Source organism: Vombatus ursinus, unplaced genomic scaffold (assembly GCF_900497805.2).
Source record: "Vombatus ursinus unplaced genomic scaffold, bare-nosed wombat genome assembly UNPS02009770.1, whole genome shotgun sequence".
In the NCBI taxonomy this organism is placed as follows: domain Eukaryota; kingdom Metazoa; phylum Chordata; class Mammalia; order Diprotodontia; family Vombatidae; genus Vombatus; species Vombatus ursinus.
In genome coordinates, this window is record NW_020949548.1 from 5,746,887 (window position 1) to 5,766,860 (window position 19,974).

At 38.9% G+C, this 19,974-nt stretch overlaps 1 protein-coding gene across 5 annotated transcripts in view; it reads right to left on the minus strand.

Annotated features, from left to right (window-relative positions):
- Positions 1–19,974, minus strand: part of ANO5 (anoctamin 5) — a 136,553-nt gene that overhangs the window by 36,303 nt on the left and 80,276 nt on the right. For all 5 annotated transcript variants that reach the window (XM_027852538.1, XM_027852540.1, XM_027852536.1 and 2 more), the window contains 4 exons: positions 16,560–16,628; positions 13,685–13,969; positions 5,843–5,956; positions 1,547–1,662 (listed from right to left, as the gene is read on the minus strand). In XM_027852538.1, the coding sequence (XP_027708339.1) occupies positions 1,547–1,662; positions 5,843–5,956; positions 13,685–13,969; positions 16,560–16,628 (584 nt within the window). The remainder of the gene's footprint in view (positions 1–1,546; positions 1,663–5,842; positions 5,957–13,684; positions 13,970–16,559; positions 16,629–19,974) is intronic.

Below are 19,974 nucleotides of genomic sequence, written 5' to 3' on the forward strand. Positions count from 1 at the left end.
ATACATCCAGGATAAATATACTGAGATAATCATTGAAAGGAAGACATTAGCATTAAGGAAGATCATGAAAGGCTTTTTGAAAAAGGTAGGATTTTAGCTGGGACCTTAAAGAAGCCAGGGAAAGGAAGGGGTAGAGACTGTACTCCAGCTATGGGGACAGCTCCTTTATAAAGGACAGATTTATAATACTTCAAGATGTGATTTTACTAGGGTAAGAAATTCTTCCACTGTTAGAAAATGCAAAACAAATCACACCTTAGTGGATGGTTTTCAAGAGATAGGATGGCAAAGGACCTGTGGTTTCTTCAGTATAATTCCCACATCATTTCATTTCAGTATAGGGCAACCGCTTTCACAAGATAATAGTAACTCAGGGCAGCTACGTGGCACAGTGGATAGAGCACCGGCCCTAGATTCAGGAGGACCTGAGTTCAAATCCAGCCTCAGACATATAACACTTACTAGCTGTGTGACTCTGGGCAAGTCACTTAACCCCATTGCCTAGCAAAAAAAAAAAAAAAAAAAAGATAATAGTAACTCATCTTAGTAGACGAGTCTTAGGAGATAAGTCCTAAAGTCTTGCTGGAGGCAGGTCAAGTGAATTGTGCAAGTATCAGAGCTGGGATTTGAACTCAGATCATCCTGACTATGTTTACTACACCACACTGCCTTACTATAACTGTGAAAGTTACTGTGCCTTTCTTTGCTCAAGTCAGTCATCCTAGTGGCCAAACTTCTAGTGATGATTATTAAATATGGAAATGGGTTTTGCATGACTATACATGTATAACCTATGTCAAATTGCTTGCCTTCTCAATGTGGGGGGGAGAGGAAGGAGGGAGAGAATCTGGAACTCAAAATTTGAAAAAAAAATGTTAAAATTGCTTTTACATGTAACTGGGAAAAATAAAATATTAAATTTTAAAAAGACAAATAAATAAATGATATCCTAATCAGATCAATGTGACCTTCTAAAATTCAACATCAGTTTTTGCAGATGTTAACATAACACTCCTAGTTGCAGCCATTTAATTGGTTAACAAGTTAGGGCTTGTTTTTGTTTTCCTTCAAGAATGACCTTGGGAGAACTTAACTACCAGCAGATGGCAGCCATGATGAAATCAGAAGAATACGAGTGACAGCATCCAATACAATGATACAATCCTAGAACAAGAGCTGGGAAGGGCCTTGGAACTCATCTAGTTTAATATCCTTTAATATACAGTTAAGGAAACTGAGACCCAAGCAGTTAACTAGAATATAACATACTTGAGGGCAGGGACTATTTTTTGCCTTTTTTCACAGATCCAGAACTGGTAAGTGCTTACTACATGATCATTGACTTGACTTGCTAAGTCACCTGCTCAAGGACATAGACAGCAGGCGTCAGAGGCGGGATTTGAAATCAGAGCCTCTGATTCCAGAAGCAGTACTCTTTCTTCTGCAACTGTTAAAAAAAAAAAATAGATCTAACCTAGCATTGCCAAGTGAAAAGGGAAGCCCCAATGACATTTCATTCACAGCGATGCTCACGAAAGTAACTTACCTGATCAGATCCAAAGGCTGCTCCTTATAAAACCTCAAGAAGCGAGCCCACTGGGTATAGAGGGTATACCGCTCATTGCCACAGTTTTGATCCTTCGATTTCTTCCAATATTGGCACTATAGGAAGTCATTAACATGACAGAGAGAAGACAAAGCAGAAGGTCAGGTTGAAGTGACAGTATCTCCCAGTTACCTCAGCGTAATGCCTGGGGCAGGGGTGGGGTGCAGCACAGGGGATACATTAGCTCAAAGACTTTCTACTTGAGATTCCAATAACCCATTCACTTAAAATGAATTCCCTGCCAAAGAGGAAGTCAGAAATGGCACACGATGAAAGTCAATTCCCTCTCCTTTGGCCCTCTGTGAAGGAGGGCTTTGGTGTCAATTACATAGTCTCTTGTACCTAGAATACTTTCCCCTTCTATGTAGTTGAGGCAGCTAGGTGGTACAGTGGATAGAGCACTGGGCCTGGAGTCCAACACGGCCTCGGATACTTACTAGCTCTGCTACCCTGGACAAGTCACTTAACCTCTGTTTACCTCAATTCCCTCACCTGTAAAATAGGGATAATAATAGAAGTGCTGATCAAAACACATGGACACACTGATCACGTCTGACAGTATATGCCTCTACTCTATATCTGTTGTTGTTGACCACCTCTGTACCACAGGGAAGAAGGTATGCATCTCATGCATTTAGCAATTATGCATCATTCTGAATATTCTCTGAAGTTCTAGATATGGGTATATGTAAATATGCACATGCATATGTGATATGCTCTCTTCCTTTATAGTAATCATGCATTTTATTTTTATATTACTTTAAGGTTTACAGAATATTTTTACCTCAACCATCTTTTGTAAGGTAGATAATGTAAGTATTAATACCCCTATTTCCTAGACCAGAGAACTGAAGCTTAGAAAGATGAAGGGAGCTGGCCAGCATCACCCAGCTAGCAACAGAGCTGAGATCTGAACCCATGTGTCTTGCTTCCAAGTTCATTGATCTTTCCAAGTCTACCTCCCTAAATTAGAAGACTCTTAAAAGCAGGAAGCAGGCAACCCTCTTTCTCTCTTCCCCATAGTACCAATAATAAGACTGTATTTCCACAGTCTCCACAGCAGAATGGGAGTATTTGGCTGTAAGAAACCGTCAACAAAGTGGATACATCCATTTCCAGGCACCACATTTGAGGAAGGACATTAACAAAGTAGAATGTCTCCAAACTGGACACCAGTGCCACAGGGAAACGGCTTGAGGAATTAGAGACTTTTGGCCTCCAAGAGAACATGTGAGGGAAAGAGAAAAACATGATAATAGTTGTCTTTGAAGGATGTGAAGACTGCCATATGAAAGAGGGAGATTTATAATGCTGGACCTCCAAACTCATAACAATATGGTTAGCAGTTGCAAAGAGGCAGATTTCAGCTCAATATAAAGAAAGCATCCTTAGCCATTAGAGTTGTCTAGAATCAAAATGCACTGTCTCAAGATGTAGTGGGGTGTTCAAAAAGATGCTGGCAGGTCATTCTATTCATGAGGAATTTTGAAGAAGGAATTCCTGTTTGGATATGACTTGGTTTAAATAGATGGCCACTGAAGGTGTCCTGTGGTTGCCCAAGGGCTGACTCATTCACATCAGGCTTGTTCCAAGGCATTACTGTCAAAGGGGAATTCCTTTATTGCTCTTGGTCCACAGTCAAGTCTGGGGAGTAACTCCTCTTGCTCTGATAGTAACAAACACCTCAAATTCCCCCATGCTGTAAACCACCATTCACACATCAGAAAAATATGCCAGGATTGTGTACAAGACCCTTGATCTCCCCATTTGTATCATTTTTCTTGATGAGTTGAAATGACTTGACACTATGGCAAATATCTCATAGAATATCTACCATAGCATGAATGGCCTGACTGTCTCAATAACTCTTACAATAGATAGGCTTTACTATGTATGGACATATTAATGGCACTGCTCTTCTCCATGTGTAAATATGGGTGGGTAGGCATCCACCCACATTTCCCTGGAATTTTCTGCTTTCCACAAACTTACATATGATCTCTCATAAAGCAAAAGCACCACTGCAGGCCCTTTAAACATTAAGGAAGGAGAAATTTACCTGGGTAGTTGTTAGACCATTAAGTAAAAATCCCTGGAGGAATGAGTAACTCCTAGGGGAAGTGTATCCACATTTTCCTCTCAATCCCTCCATGAATAGTCAGTTTGCCACTGATCAGAGCAGACCATTCACTGAGTTCCAAATTCCAAATGAGATAAGAACAGTTCCCCTACTATTGCCAGACTGGCTGAATGCTAGGTGCATCTCCAGGGATGGGCTTTTTGAACTGGCTCATTGTATACTAATAAAAATGACCTGTGTGATGGTACAGGTAGCTACTAAACTCAGCCTTTTCATACACAAACAGTGATTTGCAGGAATTCTTAATTACATTCTATCCTTGTTTTCATGTCTCCCAAAAGCAGAGACACCTTTTTTGTGTGTGTCCTGGACTGCTTTGGCATTTTAGTGAAGCCTAAAGACCATCTTTGATCAGATCATGTTTTTAAACGTATAAATAAAAATATACAGGATTACAAAAGAAAACGATTATATGTAGTGTAGTTATTTTTTTTAAAGTCACAAACTCAAAGAATCCCAGCTCTAAAAGTAACAGGAAAAAAAAAAGTTTGGGAAGACTTACATGAATGGATGCAAAGTGAAGAAAGCAGAGCCAAGAAAACAATATGCATAATGACACAACAGAAACCAAAAAAGCAGACAGAAAACAATGAAAAGTAGATGTTGCAAAGTGAAAAAGTTTGGCTCCAAAGAAGAGATATGATAAGACACCTGCCCCCTCCCCTTTCCTGCAGAGGTGGAAGATCTGTAGCTATAAAATATTACACTTGTTATTTTCAATTTTTTTTCCTGTATTGATTGGTTTAATTTTCTTTCCCTCTTCTTCCTCCCTTTATTAATAAAAACTTCATTGTTTTATGGGATGGCTCTCTGTGAGGAAGGAGGGGAAGTTATACAAGGACAAATTTAAGTGAGGTAAAAATAGAAGAGAAAAATTTACATTTAAAAAATAAAAGTAGTAAGAAAACAGCCAATGAAGTATCTAGGGATTCCACCAAATCACCTATTTTCTTTGTTTTCTTAATCCTTTTTTAAAACTAAAATTTTATTTACATATTGTTTTTATTTTTAAAATTTAATCCTTTTTAAAACTAAGATTTTATTTACATATTATTTTTATACTTCCTACACTTCTCAATTTGTCCCCCAAGACTTCCCCTCTCCATGAGCATCCCTTATGATGAAGAATAAAGAAGGGGGGGAAAAGTTCACCAAAACTCAACACTGTATCAGAAAAGTCTTTCTGCACCATTGTATATCCATGGTCCCCTACCTCTAAAAAAGCGATTCTTAACCTTTTTTGGATCACAGATCCCTTTCATCTTGGGAAGTCCATAGACTCCTCTCAGAATAATGCTTTTAAGTGAATAAAATAAACACCTAAGATTACAAAAGAAACCAATTGTAGTGAAATACAGTGATCAACGTTATTTTTAAAGACAAATTCTTGGACCCCAGGTTAAGAACCCTGAGTCTAAAGTGATGTACTTTCAAACTCTTAGTACTGAATCTTCAGAGTTTTCTAAGTAAGCTTTAGATAGAAATATCTAAGGGTTATACTTAGCAGCATGCTTCTTTCTCCCTAAAGGGCTATGCTATTTTTTGGTCCTTAGACCTTGAAAGAATTTTCATGCATAAATGTGAGAAATCATTTTTAAAACACCAATTTGCCCTTTCTGAATTTCAGAATGTTACCACCTGGGAAAAAAGAAAAAAGAACAACCATTTTGAAACCTCAATTTCCAGAGGGTTTTCAATTTGCCGAGTACTCTTACAACAAATACATATATCTATGTAGTACTATATATATATATATATAATAGGGGTTGGTACTATAAGAATTATCATTCTCATTTTTAGGCTCGGAGAGGAGAAGCAATTTGCTGAAAGCCATGCAGTCAGTGTAAGAGTTGGGATTCAAACGCAGGCCTCCCTGAATTCCAATCTAGCACTCTTGCCTTTGCACCATCCTTCCTTTCAAAATAGTCAAATATCTTAATCCATAGAACAGAGAACTGGGAGACTTAGGGATTTGCTCAGAAGAGAGAGAAGTAAAGCTCCCTTCCTTTTAAAGGGTCACCAGTGGAGGTTCTCCAGCTCCATTAATGGGCAGAAGAAATGGGCTTAAAATGCTTTAAGACTAAATCAATACTTACATCATGCAGTGGGTAAGCAGCTGTATAGGTACCATTTGATAGTAGTCTCTTAATGCCAAATTTTTTCTTTCCTTCTTCTGTACCATAAGGGCACCGTGAGAGAATATAGTAAACCTAGAAGGCAAACATAAGGGTATCCACTTATTCAATTCAAAATACATTGTAAGTGCCTACTCTGTATAGGGCACAGAAGGTGCTAGGAACCTAGGGAGACAGAGAATACTGGAAGGTGAGACAGACAAGGCAAGGCATATTCAAGGTTCTGTAATGCAAAATAAACCATAGCTAACATTTACATGTGATTTTACAGTTTGAAAAGTGTTTTATGAATAAATGAATGATTGTTTGATCATTGCAACAACCCAGCAACGTTAACTACTACAGGTTTTTGGTTTTTTAAATCCATTTTACCAATTAGGAAAACTGAGACTCGGGAAAGTTAAATAATTTGACCATAATAAGTGTTGGAGGTAGGATTCAAACACATCTCTTCCGATTCTAAATTCGGTATTCTTTTCACTATACTATAATGCCTCTTGATGATGAAATTATGTAAAGAAAAATAATTTCTGCTCAGGCCAGGAGGTGGCAGAAAGATTCACCTAAGAGTTGTCATTTGGGCCTTAAAAGATGCAGACATGGGAGAGACCATAGAAACAAAGAGGCCGAACAAAGGAATGAGTGAGTTTGAGTGACAGTATATGGGTCACTTCAACTGCAATGCAGGGTATATAATGGAGAGTAGAGTGAGACCAAAATGGAAAAGAGTGATGTTATATGGTGCAAGGCTTTGAATGCTGAAGTAAACAGTATGAACATCTTTCAGCAGCTGTCATCGAGAGCTCTTCAAAGGTTTAAGCAGAGGCAGAGCACGGTCAGACTTGTACATTAGGAAGATTACACGGTCACTGATGTGAAAGATAGATGGAAGGGAGTAGAGATTAGAGAAAGGGAACCCAGTCAGAAATGAAAGACAGTGCAAGGATGGAATCAACAGGACTTGGAGAAAAGTTGTAGGAAGGCAGAGAAATACTTGGTGTAAGGAAAAATTCCTAACAATCATAGCTTTCTAAAAATGGGATTGAGGGGGAAATTTAGACAGTATAAAAGAAAAAAAAACAACCTATTGATAAAATGCATTTAAAATTAACGAGTGAAAATGTAACAGGCTGCCTTGACAGGTAGAGTTATAATTCAATAGTGGTCTTCAGGTAAATTCTGGACATCTATTTGTCAGAATTGTCTATGTTGTAGGGGGAAATTCGTATTCAAGTATGGGCGAGACTCAACGGCCTTTCAGGTTCCTTCTACTGTGTTATTCTCTGGGGCGGAGGAGAACAACATGTGCATGGGGGGAGAGAAAGAAGAGTCAAGCATTTTATCCTTTCCATATGCCTTCGTGCAACTGAATTTCTTTTGTGACACCATGGAAGGCAGTTCTTTCATAATCAGCCATAGTAATAGGCTGGAATGGTAGAATGGATTGTCCTTTTTCAGTCTGGAAAATGTCATGATACAATACCCTCAGCACAACTTTTATCTTTCTATATACATTAGACTCATATGCTATTCACATTATCAGATGTTCTCTGAGCACAGAGCAGCTGGACAATGCAAAGCAGAGTGAGATCAAAATGGAAGAAGTACACCAGAAGTACGTGGGAGTGGTGGGGAAAACTCAGCAAGCTTATTTTCAAAAAATGGTTATTAAATGATTGTCCAGAGATGGAGATGATCTGTCTAACCATTTACCGAAGAGGAAATGTTACTACACACAAATAAACCTGGGGTTATACAATAAGACATAGTGCCTTCTTGTTTATATTCTTGTGGCCATTTTGAGAAAAGATTTCATTTCAATAAATATTTATTATATGACTAATGCATACACGTAATTACACAGGTGAAGGATGGTCATTAAAAGAAAGGCATAGCTAGAAAAAAACACGCGTCACATAAGGAGATTTGTGTGATAATTTCCTTCCATAATACTATGTAGTGTGAGTGGACTACTGGTAGGCAGACAGCCTGTATGTTTCATTGGTATAATTAGTCAATCAGAAAATATTTATCAAGCACCAACTACATACCAGGCACTGTGCTACAGCTTGGGAATAGAGATGAAACTGGACCTATGATTTCATTGTTCTAGGGAAGGAAAGTCCCGGGTGAGGAAACCTCCTCGATCAATGCAGGCTAGCATCTCTTCTGCAACTGAGAGGGTCAGCAATTTGCCTAGAATGCAAATAGTGAAAGTGACTTGCCGAGAGTCACACAACAAGTATGCATCCCAGGAAGGAAATTAATGCAGGTCTTCCTGATTTCAAGACTGGATCTTTATGTAGTACTACCTCTCAGATTCTAGGGATACAAAGGCAAAAAGAAAACAGTCCTTGCTCTCAAGAAGCTTACATTCTATCAAAATGTAGTTAATGTCTAAGGATCCTTTCAGATCCAACTCTCTTGGGTTTTCAAGGAGATACCATTATGGAAAGATATGTGGGCCTCACTGGTGCTTGGGTGAATAGGGGAGACAGGGAAGAAGAGAGTAGCTAAAGGTTCAGAAGTATATTAGGAAGACCTTGCACTATGTTGGGTAGGCCTCCGTGGGAAATTTATGGGAGTATGTGGACAAGAACTGCACAGAATGGGTGGCCATGGATAGCTAGCCCTCTGCATGGCTGGAGAGAATTACAAGATAATCACAGTGCAAGACACTGCTAGGAACCAGAAAAAAACAAATGTTCTGAGCCGTTATTTTAAAGATGGAAACCAAAAAGTCTTAAAGGAGCTCCTCTTCTATTAAGGGGAAGGAAGTGGCATGTACACCGATGAATACAAGATAGCCTGAGTAGAGGAGAGGACTAAGATGGGTGTGGCAGTGGGAAGGCTTCCTCCCAGAGTGTTCCCACTTGCCAGGCCTGGGCTGGTGGTGGGTAAGATGGAGGACATGGAAGATAGTGGTTGAAGGTATTTGACTGAGTTACAGTCTCTCTGGCAGCAGCTGAATGATTCAGGTGTACCAACTGAGAATGAGAAGGTCTAGGGACAGGGGCAACCTGAGACTGTGATTTCATTAGGTGTCACTTGAATAGACCATGAGAAACAGTCAAGGGAAATCCAGTAAGCATGTGATTCAGCTCTTGGCCCTCTTCCCTCTGACTCACTTCCAGTGAAATCTCCCAGCCTGGGGCTAAGTGGGACAGTACACATTTTCATATAGGAAATAGGAGACAGTGGTTCAGGTGAGCTGCATGGTTGGGAGAGCTTCCAGAAGGCAGGAAGGCTTTTCAAATGCAGGTTATACTTTTTTTCATTCTTCCTTTTGAAACACGCCTCTGGTACTCTCTGCCTGATGATATGTGTTGGTTTCCTCAGGTCAAGGGGCTGAGGGGTGCTGTATACTAGAGTGATAGTTCTCAGAGAGGAGCCAGGAGATTCTATTTCAAGTCCCAGCCATCCTAGTCATTGTGTGATTTGTTATCTCACTAAGGAAGCCACAGTGGCTGAATTAGGAGGAAGGCAAGACACTGGCTGCCAGGGGCAATGGTCTAGAGATTGCACCAGCCTCTCTCCTACTCTAAGATTATCTAAGAATAGCAGATTTCAAGTATGGAAAGCAGAAGTTCTGGGCGGGTGTCTGCAGTACTAGATATACCCTTCCTCTTGTAGTACAAGGAAGACACAGAGAAAGGAGGAAGAGACAGGACCACTGTGATGCCACTGTCAGGCATCGGGGGCCTGGTTTCCGGGTGGCTTTTCTTGAGTGTCTATGTTCCTGTTTCGATATAGTATGTACGCTCCTGGGGAAGTTGTGTTTAAGACAATACTGCAATCTGCCTGAGGTTTTGGGCACAGAGAGCATGGAATGGGTTGGCATGAGGAATCTGCCAGCAACAGCTGGATCCTTGACAGTGTTTTCTGGCAGGTCTGGGCAAATTACTCATGTTCTCTCAGCACTCTAGAATGGGTATGATAATAATAGTAATAGCTGTTCTATTTCCTCAAAAGATTGGGGTAGAAATCAAATGACACAAACTATGTTAAAGTGATTCAGAAAGAACAAAAGCATGTATATACACAGATACACGTGCATACATACATACATACACACATATAGATAGATAGATAGATATAGATGTAGATTTGTATACAGGTTACAAGTAATAACAATTTACAAAGCCATGGTGCTTAGGGAAAGCGATTATGGGGGAAAAGGGTGCTGCATCAGTGTCCACAAAAGGAGATAAGGTATTAATTGTCTCCCTACAAAAGAGAGGAAATCTTAACCCAAAAATGACTCAAGTTTGGGACCCCTAGTATTAAATAACTGAAGAGTGGCAATATGGCACAGTGGATAGAAAGTCAACCATGTCATTAGGAAGACTGATTCGAATTCTGCCTCTGATACAAAATACTTTTGGGACCATGAAAAGATCACTTAATCTCTCAGTGTGACAAGGCAACACTCAAAGATGATGTTGCATACAAGGTGACAATATGCATCAATAGAGGGAACATCCAGATCAGGAGTTCTTCAGATTGATAAAAATCATACCCTTACCCCCTCCAAAAAAAAAGTTAGGAAAGACATAAAGGGAAGTCAATATCCCCAGAGATTCATCAGCCTCACTTCTTTTTTCTTGTCTAGAATCTCTTAGACTGTAATCCCTTTGGGAGGAAGGACTACCTATCATCTTCCATCGCTGTACCCCCAGTGCCTAGCATGGTGCCAGGTCTTAATAACTGTTTGTTGAGTTGTGTTCCAAAAGGATTCTGAGTCCCGAGTCAGCAATCCAGACTTTTAAAGCAACAGCTCAGAGAGCAGTGAGAGATTCGGCAGTTGCTATTTTCAGGATCCACACTGTGGTTCCAGGCATTGACTCTCTCTCAGTAATGCTGTCAGTAAATATCACCTCATCCATTTAGCAACGGAAATGGATGGCTCTTTTGGAGATGGTTTTCTCAGCCCGGGAGAGACACAGTGTGCTGACACATGTATAAGGAAGTGATGGAGTCCCTGGCTCCTTAGAAACAAAGGATGTGTTATCTCGAGACAGAAATGAGTGTCTTGTCTCTTTCAGACTCTCATGGCCCAAGTTAAAGGCAGCTAAGTGATACAGTGGATAGAGTGAAGACTTGGAATCAAGAAAATGACTTCAAAAGCTCAGCTATGCCACCCTATAGGTAAGTCACCTAACCTTTCTGTGCCTCAGTTTCCTCATCTGTAAAATGTGCAGACTGGACTCAACAGCTTGTGAGATTGCTTTCATTTTTAAATCTATGATCCTGTGGTGTTTACTACCTGACTGAACTTGCAAACTCACTTCATCTCTTGAGACCTGAGCCTCTTCACCTGTAAAGGGAAGGGGTTAGACTGGATGGCCGCTGAGACGTTTCCCAGCTTTAGGTCTCTGATTGTATGATCTAAGACCCTGCTCCTCAGACACAAGATGCTCAATCTATCACCAGGTTAGCACTCCAAGTATTTTCTACTTAGTAACATCTGCCAGGGCTTCTACCCCTGACATGAATGTGAGGCCAAGGTCGCCTACGTGCCATCCAGAGAGGTCAGAGCTGGCCTTGACTGGCAGCATCAATTACTTGAGTTTCAAAAAAGAAAAAAAAAAATCTTCCTGTTCCTGAAACGCTGAGTTTTGAGTTTCTGGTCTTCAGCAGAGCTCAACGAGGCCAAGGGCCTATCACCACAACATCCAGCCACAATGAATCGTCAACTAGTATTTTTGCTACTGTCAAACTGCAAACCACAGAAGTACAGTTTGGTTTCCCCATTTAACCCACACACGTTTGCATTTTGCTGTGAAGATAAACTTGAGAAGAAGGCCTGGGCACCATTGTTCTATGCGCATGGTAATGGGGAGCCTTTTAGATCCTCGGGTACCACAGTACCATCTCTAGGTGTGGCTCCCACTCCACAACCTTTGCTCATTTGAGAGTGGAGAGAAAGGATTTCTTGCCTATATCTTATCTAGGAAATATTCTGTATCACTGACCATTCATGCCCTTTGACGCTAAGATTCCACTACTGAATATGTACCCTAAGGAGATCAGGGACAGAGAGAAAGGTCCCATATATAGCAAAATATTCACAGCAGCCCTTTAGGGGATAGCAAAACAAAACTAGAAACAAAATAAGTGGCCCATCACTTAGGAGTAGCTGAAAAATTATGGAATATGAGAATTAGGGAATATTATTGCACTACAAGAAATAATGAATGGGAGGTCTTTCAGAGAAACATGAGAAAACAGAAATGAATTAATAGAGTGAAGAAAGCAGAACCATGAAAGCAATACACATATTGACTGCAATCACCAAAGATACACTAAAAAGTTGGAGAATTCAGATTAAATACTAAAAGGCATGGCTCCTGGCTCTTGATACAGAGGTGTTGAATATGGATACACTGTCACACACCCCAGTGTCAGATTAATTTGCTTAATGATTTTTCTTTGTTTCAGTGGAGGGCTCTATGCAGGGGAAGGTGCAGATCAAGAAATTATTCTGCTATTATCAAAAACAAAAAGAAAAAGAAACCCTAAACAGGGTTCTATGCTGATGAATCTCAAATCTATTTTTCCTGTCCCAATCTTTCTGTTGACCTCCAGTCCTGCATTTCCCAATTGCATTTTAGACATCTTGAACTGGATGTCCAGTAGACATCTTGAAGTCAATATGTCTAAAACTGAATCCATTATCTTTAACCCTAAACCCTCCTCCGTGCCTACTTTCCCTATTGCTATCGAGGGCAACACCATCCTCCCAATATCTCAGGATTGCAACCTAGGTGTCACCCTGGATTCTTCACTATCTCTCTCCCCCCTCCCCCATATCCAATCTGTTGTCAAGGCCCATCAATTTCAACTTTGAAACATCTCTTGCATATGTCCCCTTCTCTCTTCTGACACTGCCATCACTCTAGTGTTGGCCCTTGCCACCTTATACCTGGATTATTTCAATAATCTCCTGGTGGGTCTGCCTGCCTCAAGTCTCTCCCCACTCTGGCCCACCCTACATTGAGCTACTATGGTTATGTCAATGAACTCCAGTGGCTTCCTGTTGCCCCAAGGAATAAATACAAAATGCTTTATTTGGCATTCACTTAGCCCCCTCCAGCTTTCCAGTATTTTTACACTTCACTCCTAGACACATACTCTTTGATCCAATGCCATTGGCCTCCTGGCTTTTCCATGAACAAGACACTCCATCTCTTGGCTCTGGACATTTTCTCTGGCTGTCCTCCCCATCCATAATGTTCTTCCTCCTCTGCTCTAACTAGAATCCCTGGCTTCCTTTAAGTCCCAAGTAAAACTTCACCTTTCCTTCCCCAAGCCCTCTTAATTCCAGTGTTTTTACTCTCTTAATTATCTCCTTTTTACCCTTTATATAGAGCTTGCTTTGTGTGTATGTGTGTGTATGTGTGTGATAGAGACATATAGACAGATATAGATATATGTTTGCATGTTATCTCCCCCATTAGACTGTAAGCTCCTTGAGGTGAAGGACTGTCTTTTCCCTTTTTTTTTATCCCCAGGGCTTAGCACAATGCCTGGCATATAGCAGGTACTTAATGTTTACTTTACAGTAATGCTTACTGATTAATTGATACTCATCAGTATATTAAATGGGGTGGGGGTGGAAAGAATTGACTCCTAGACACAGAGAAAGTATGGAGAAGTCTGGAATCTGCTACCTCATGGTCCAGTTTGATATCACACACATCCATGCCCACCCAGCACTGCCTGAGAGCTCCCTACCACACGAGTACATGCTCATGGGAACATTTAGATTTAAAGAAAAAAACTCAGAATGGGTCTACCTACAATTCTATTTCTCACTGACGGCGAGAAAAAGGTGTTCTCATCCTCAATGAAGAAAAGCTCCTGCCTCTGTTTGCTGAATGGGGCTGTGAAGTAGTCTGGTTCAGGGTTCATCACTTCCTTTGGGAGCCGAAAGAGCCCAAACATACACTCAAAGGGATTCTCCATGGCTGCGGGAATATCGTTCTCCCGAATGGGCATTTTGATGTTCAGCACCTCTGCATATGTGGTCAGCACCTCCCAAGGGGCATGGATCTTGATGAAGTAAGTTCGGCCATCCTCAGAGTCCTAAGAGAAAGAAGACACATTGACATTAAGGACACTGTGATCTGGGCTACAGAAATAAGGCAAAATACAACTTTTTTCTTTTAACCAGTCTTTAGGAGAAAGGCACGTGACATGAAAGCAAGCCACATCCTATACTTAAAAACCACCCAAACTAAAAGACTTCCAGGGTATGATATGAAGTAAAAGCTTCAGCATCATCTCTTGTGCTTTTTAGAAAATTAGTATGTTGTAATCAAAAGAGTACTAGACTCAGAGTCTAGAGAAACCTGGGTCCAAATCTTGCCTCTAACATTATCTTACTAGACACTAAGCAAGTTCTTTGGCTTCTCCCAGCCTCAGTTTCTTCGTCTGTAAAATACTTGCCCTCCCTACCTCCCAAAGCTGGTCTGTAGAACCGGTACTTCATGGTCTCTTTTTCCTTAAAATTTCCTTTCCTTTGTTATTAGCATCATGGCTGACCTCATCTGTACCTATGCTGTACCTCCCTAATAAATTATAAGCTCTTCGAGGGCAGGGAGAATTGTGTTCTTATCTCCATTATCACCAGAGCTTATCAAAGCTATGTGACTGGGATAGCGCTAGGCCTGAAGTCAAGAAGACCCAAGTTCAAATCTGATCTCAGAGATTTAATAACTGTATGTCCCTAGGCAATGTACTTAACTTCTGTCTGTATCATTTTCTTCAACTCTAAGATGTGGATAATGATGACACCTACCTAACAAGGTTGTTGTAAGAATCAAATGAGATAAAATTTGTAAAGCACTTAGCAAAATGCCAGGCACTCAATAAATGCTTCTTCCCTTCTTCTCCACAGATAAGTAGTGTTTTGTAATTCCAAGAAATTAAAGTTGCAGGTCATCCAAAAGGCAATGGAGGGAGGCTACAATGGCGTGTAGGCTACGATGAAGAATTTCAGGGGAAAAAGAGGCATAAATGATGATGCAAAGAAATATATGACTAGAAAATGAAGTAGGCTGGCCACATAGGCAATACGATGGATCCCAGACAGATGGCCATCTGGGAACTTCACTGGTATTCATGTAATAAAGAGGCCAAGAGCATGGAATCTTAATATGGAATATGTGAACTTTTTAAATATTTTTGAAAGCTGTATTTCAATATTATTAATTTCCTTTGTAATCCAATGTATTTTATTTTATTCATTTAAAAACATTATTCTTAGAAAGAGTCTATAGCCTTCACCAGACTAACAAAGGGGTCCATGACATTTAAAAATTCAAGAACTCTTGGTACAAAGAAAGAGACCTAGCACATTGGGTAGAATCCTTGTGAAAATTTTACTGGAAGGCACAGTCAAAGATTGTGCAGGATTTGAAGGCACAGAATTGAGATCTGCACTTCCCCATCGTGGGAAGACCATAGCTCTATTGAAGTATCCCCAAATGCAGCTAATAATTGGTTAATAATTGTTTGATGATAAGTTGTTTGACTTAGATTGTTAAGTTAAAGTGCTATTGTGTTTCGAACTCCTATTATTAAATGTTTTATGGCTACAATTCTGAGCAATTTAATTAAATATGTATGAAGCATCTACTAAGCTCAGGGTCCTATGCTTAACACTGGGGATATACAGACTTAATGATTACAGTTTCAAATCACTCCTTCCTCAAATTTTCCTTGACTACCGATTGCCTCACCAAAAAGCAAAAAAAAAAAACAAAACCAAAACCAAAAAACCAAAAAACCAAAAAAATAAAAAAATAAAAGATGACTAGGATTTTTAAGATTTCCAAGTTAAGGAAATATGAGGCAGAAATAATCTTGGCATGTTTGAGGGCAGCTAGGATGGGGAGATTTCCCTGATTGGACTTTAGAATTGGTGGAGTGAGTAGTGGGAAGTAGGTTGAATAGTTGAGTAGGAGCCAAACCATGCAAAGCAAAGCAGCGGCAGTGCAATAATTGGATATGTAGAGCAAAACTACTCTTGTAAACTCAATGTGGCATACTGACAACCCTGCCTTGGAGACTGGGGTCTACTTTAACTGACTTCTCGATGAGTAATGTAAGAGAAGCAGATCTCCCATCTCAAAATACAGCATCTCCATCCTGCCTCCAAATTCTAATAGTAGCAATAATAATATTAATTAATTATAAATAAGTAATAATTAATTATAGTGACCTAAACTCACATTTATATAGCACTTTAATGTTTACAAAGAGCCACTTTCCACTGGGGCAGCTAGGTGGCACAGTGGATAGAGGACCAGCCCTGAAGTCAGGAGGACCTGAATTCAAATCCAGCCTCAGATTAAACATTTGACACTCATTAGCTGTGTGACTCTGGGCAAGTCACTTAACCCCAATTGACTTAAGAAGGAAAAAAAAAAAAAGAACCACCTTCCTCACAAGAAGATAAAAGATATAGAATCAATTATTATTCCCAATTGTAGTGAGGAAGGAAAAAAGAGGTCCAGGGAATCCAAGTGCTTTGCCCATGGTCACACAGCTCAGAAATGATGGAAAGTCAGGACTTCCGACTCTGAGCCTTCAGAGAAACCCAAATTTTGGTTTCTGTTTCAGATGAATCTTATTAAACAGGTTAAGTAAGGACATTAACAACCATATTTACCTTTTTGTCTTCTGTTTCTAATTCCAGGCCAGATTTTAAGAGGTTATTTTCAAATTCCTTTCTTCTTTCCTACAGAGACAAAAGCAGTCAACATGGAGATGTCATTGGCATCAGACTGGTTCAACAATATACAAGTACAGTATATAAGGATTATGAATGTTGAAACACCTTAGGCCTATACTTAGTTGGATACAGGGTTGTTTTTTTTCTCTCTTCTTTTCAATACTGACATTTGCTTTTAATTGATCCTGCCTTAGCTGATATGTAAATAAAAAACCATATCCCAGGTATGTAAATATAACCAAAAAAAACCCCATTTTGACTTCTATATTGTAGCATACTCAAGAACTTGGACCTACAAACCAGCCAATGCCTAAAATATTCTTTAAAAGTTAACTTGAATTCATTCTCTCTGTCTCTCTCACTCTTGCTCTCTCTCTCAAAATTGCTTCTATTTCTATATCCCAGGCAAGAATAAAATAATATGTAAATAAAAAAACCCAGAATAGGATTTCTTCATCTGTGATTCATATATATGAATACATGTGTGTATATATAAATATATATGTGTATATATAAATGTGTGTGTATATATATATATATATGTATACACATACACGCACATATATATCACAGATGAAGAAATCCTATTCTGGTATATAGATACATGTGTGTATATATATATATATATATATATACCAGAATAGGATTTCTTTATTTATATACATATATATAAAATATATATTATATATTACATATTATATATAATATGTGTGTATACATACATACATGTATATACATATATATACATATCTACACATACACACACACATGAAATCACTGATTAGAAATATTAAATCCTGATACTCTCTATTAAATATTTCTAGGATGAAATATTTGCCACTGGAGGGATTCAATTCAATTCAAACGAACATTTATAAAGCGTACAAAGGAAATGAGAAAAGGCAAAGGCAATATAAATAACAATCCCCAGACTGGCCTAGAGGTTATTTGTTCAATTATGTTCACCCCACCTCCTTACCTCTTCCCTCAACTGAAGTCAAAGGCAATTAGCCAAGAACATGGGCATGTTGGACTAAGCATGATCCACGATTACATGGGTAAATTTTATAATGAAAGATCTCACACTGTAATGCATGTTGGCTTAGGAAGTTTATAACATGAAGTCTTCTTGTAATGGATTGACTGATATTATTTAAAAAAAAACACTTTAAATGTACTGTGTTCCAAAGAGGGAAAAGTTTTATAAAATTTCATAATATATTCTTATCATTGCATAAGTTCAAATGCTATGATAAGAAATGGTTTGAACTCCTCCCAATGCTTAAAAAAATCAGTTATCTACAAAAAGATAAATTGTTCCCATGAGCATAATTCTCCTGTTGATAACTTCACTTGCTTATTAATCAAAATTAACATTAACGTTTAACTTAGATGACTACCCTTTATCAACCTCTCCTACCAATTAAAAAAAATGGTAGGTTAAATGTATCTGTTGCCTTATATCAGGGTTTAAAATAAAAGAGAAGCAACATGGTATAGTGGATAGGGCACTGGACTTGAGAGTCAAGGTAATGAAGATCCAGGTTCAAATCCTGACTCAAACATATACTAGCTGTGGGATCCCAAGTTAGGCACTTAACCTCTCTGGTCCTCAGTTTACCCATCTGTTAAAAGAGAGGGTTGGACTCAACAGTCTCTTAAGGCGACTTCCAACTCAAAATCTATAACCCCAGGAACAATATTCTTTTTTTTTCTTTTTTTAAATTTTATTTGTAATTTATGGAATAAAACAAGCATTTCCATAACATAATACCAAAAAAAGGCTGCACCAAATCGACTACGCACAACTTGATATTCCTTTCAGATATACAACAAAATTATCATGTAAATTTCTTTTTTTTTTTCCCTTCCTCCCCAACCCCATGACTTAGAGATGGCTACAATAAGACACAAATAGGTATGTATAAGTAAAATTATTATATACATACTTCTACAGGACAACGTTCTTAAGATACTTATGCTTACATGTGTACACGTTGCTCTATTAGACTATGAACTCTTTAAGGGAAGAGATCATTCCATTTGTCTTGACTTCTCAATACATTGCCTAAAACACATGCTCAATACATGCTTGTTGACTGATCTAGTATTTAGTTGATTGTAATTGTATATGTGTGTATGTATATATATGTGTGTGAGTATGTATGTATATATACATGTAAATTATGTGTATATATGTATACACACACAGGAATAGAAAAGCTAGTGATTAGAAGAAATAACATTGTTACAAATATTACATTTTGGCTTTAAATTTGAATTTTTTTTAACCAGGTACAGGCATGAATAACTTAAGTGGCCACACGCCCCATATGTAAAAATATAAGTACAGTGACAATGATAGTATAAAAATATATTTTAATGCTATTTCATCTATAAGATTAGGGAGTCTTAACCTTTTTTTCAGTCATGTACCCCTCCCTTTTGGGAATCTGATGCATCTTGGAGACTCCCTTCTCAGAATGTTTTTCAATGTATAAAACAAAATCCAAAAAATTACAAAGGAAACCAAAGGCAAATGAAAACCAATATTTTATTTTTTAGCCCATCTAGGTCATGGACCTCCTGAAATCTATAGTTTTATATGTATGCTAGAATATTTATTTGATCACATTAAACTGATTTTTAAAAGAAACAGGGGCTAGACTTTTAATTTCATAAACATAGGGTACTCCCAGAAGTAGAAATTTCCCCTACCAACGCAGATTGGCACCTTCTTTGCAACCTACAGTGTTAAGAGTTGTTTGAGGGGCAGCTAGGTGGCGCAGTGGATACAGCACTGGCCCTGGAGAGAGGAGGACCTGAGTTCAAATCTGTCCTCAGACACATAACACTCACTAGCTGTGTGACCCTGGGCAAGTCACTTAACCCCAACTGCCCTCACCAAAAAAAAAAAAAAAAAAGGTGTTTGGAGCCATGAGTAGTTAAGGGACTTGCGTAGGGCAAGTATGTGTCAGAGGTGAGACTTGAATTCAGGTCTTTCAGACTCTAAAGCCAGCTCCCTATCTACTGCACCACACAGCCTCTAAAAGTCAATCCTTCCAAGGTAATGCTATGCAGAAACTAAACAATCAATCTCTTGTCAAATCCAAGAACTGTAAAAGCAGGAGATACTTTGAGGAGAAAAGAAAAGACCAGAGATACTTAGAATCTCCAGAGCAAAACCAAAGCTAATCTTTCTGCAAGCAGTGAGAATATTTACGACACAGTTTCTGTCACTAGGCTCTTCATTTAAAAATCCAACACTGCTGCTTAAAAAGAAAAAAAATAAAAAACATGGGAGTACCTCCTCAGAGCTACATAAATGGTCATTACAAAAACGCAATCAGAA